This window comes from Sphaeroforma arctica, assembly GCF_001186125.1.
Source record: "Sphaeroforma arctica JP610 unplaced genomic scaffold supercont1.1505, whole genome shotgun sequence".
NCBI classification, from domain to species: Eukaryota; class Ichthyosporea; order Ichthyophonida; genus Sphaeroforma; species Sphaeroforma arctica.
In genome coordinates this window covers 5,936-7,867 of record NW_014039053.1, presented here as the reverse complement: position 1 = coordinate 7,867, position 1,932 = coordinate 5,936, and the positions used below count along the sequence as shown (strand labels likewise).

The 1,932-nt window shown below is 48.8% G+C and overlaps 1 protein-coding gene across 1 annotated transcript in view; it reads right to left on the bottom strand.

The window, feature by feature from the left end:
• SARC_11048 (hypothetical protein) overlaps window positions 1-1,772 on the bottom strand; it is a gene marked incomplete at both ends in the record, with an annotated part of 8,143 nt that extends 6,371 nt beyond the window's left edge. Inside the window, 3 exons of the mRNA XM_014294881.1 lie at window positions 93-935; window positions 1,191-1,686; window positions 1,760-1,772. Of these exons, the coding sequence (XP_014150356.1) occupies window positions 93-935; window positions 1,191-1,686; window positions 1,760-1,772 (1,352 nt within the window). The remainder of the gene's footprint in view (window positions 1-92; window positions 936-1,190; window positions 1,687-1,759) is intronic.
• Between the last annotated feature and the right edge of the window lie 160 nt (window positions 1,773-1,932).

Genomic DNA, 1,932 nt, shown 5'->3' with positions numbered 1-1,932 from the left:
GTGTGTGTGTGTGTGTGTGTGTATGTATGTCCATCCACACATACATCGTACATACCTATATGTGTGTAAATAACAACCTCAACTTTACTCACCTATCATCGTTGTCGAAGAACGCCAAAGCCGCATCCACACTTGCCGCATCGTCTCTAAACACGCTGTCGGTTGATACATGTGCATCCATAAACTGGGGTGTATGTGCCCTTTCCAGGCCTGTATCAAGGTTGTACACACTGTCCGGACTGTCACTCGACGACCCTGAATGGGCTTCTATGCAGTGGGGCATATGTACCGCAGCAGCTTGGTATGTATTCCCATGCATGTCAATAGAGTCCGATATCTGTGCACTTATGAATTGGCTCGTGTGTGCCTCCACACAGTGATGCAGGTATGCGTGCGGGTCTGGGTGGTGTGCAGACGGATGGTTGCCATGGAAACTGTCACCCCTGTCCTCATCAATACTGGAGCCAAACACGTCTTCGTCGAACGAGAACTGCGCCTTACCAATACTCGGCTGCTTCTTATGTGAAATCGCTATGGGTGGCGTAGGCTGTGTTCTGGTATTCGTATCACTATCTGTGCCATTGTCCATACCGTCATTCGTGCTCTCATCCTCACCGTTGTGCGTACCGATAGTTGTACCGTCAGTTGTACCTGTATTGGCACCCGGTACAGAATTACGGCCAATGGCCAATGGACTGGGTTTGATATAGTTTCCTAGCGAACTCTTAGATCGTGAGTTGTCGTTTACTAGCGATTTGATTGGTGGAGATGTACCATAACTTTGCGTTCTGGTTGGTTGGTGGTCGGTATTGGGTTGTGATCTGATCGTTCGAGCCACATCGAATCCCGGGATTTGGATTGGATGAGAGTTTGGTAGGGCGTTCTCGGCAAATGACTCATGTCCGTTATGTATCTCTTTCTCTTTCTCTTTCAGACTGTAATCAGTTTATGCGGTATAAAATGAAGGACTCGCATGTTAGAAAGCGTATGTATGTTCGAACTACAACTGTTTCTTCAAGATGTGTTGAGGTGCATATGGCGGAGAGTTGAGAGATGTGAAGAAACCAATACAGAAATATACGACACAAGCGAGTATGTAGGCAAGAGCATGAATACTATCACAAATGACCCCATGCCTGGGTTATATTTACAGAAGTAGACACATGACTGCAGGAGCCAATACGAAGTACCTTTTGATACTATGATCACTACATGAGCTCACACTGCGCAACCGAGTACGCTTCGCGTCGAGCGGAGACAACTTCAAACTACCCCGTCGGTCGCCCTGACCTTCCCCAGAAGCGTTGCCATGGGTACCCGCAGACCGGTTGCCATGGCTACCATCGTCCTCCGTCTCTTGCTCACTTATTACGTGGTCCGAGGGCAGCTCCACAATATCCGCCGAACGCCCAGAGTCATCCGAAAGCTCGTCTGCATGTAGGTGTTGTGCATGTCCCTGCGTGCGTACGTATGCTTGCGCGTGTGTGTGTGCGTGTGTGTGTGCGTGTACATGTGTATGTGCGTGTGTGTGTGCGTGTACGTGTGCGTGTGCGTGGGGTCGTGCAAATTCTGCAGCATGTCGTACATAGGGGTGGCTGGTTGCAGTGGGTGCTGCTGTGTTGTGAGCCCAGGGCGCAGGGTGGATATTGGCTTCCAGTGGTTTAAGAGCGTCAGCCCGGGCACCTGCTGTGTGTGTGTAGAGAACGCGGTAATGAGTACAAAACCATTTACAATTGATACCCGGACAACCGATTCGGACCTAAGGCGAGCATTGCTTGGATTTCAGAATTACTTACATCAGAATGGTGGATATATATATATATATGCAACATATAGCGGCGTCTACTGTAGAGTCGTGTGATGCGCGTCGAGGGGTATTTGTATATACTTGGGTATATATATTGATAAAACTCATATAGGTCGATACGACGG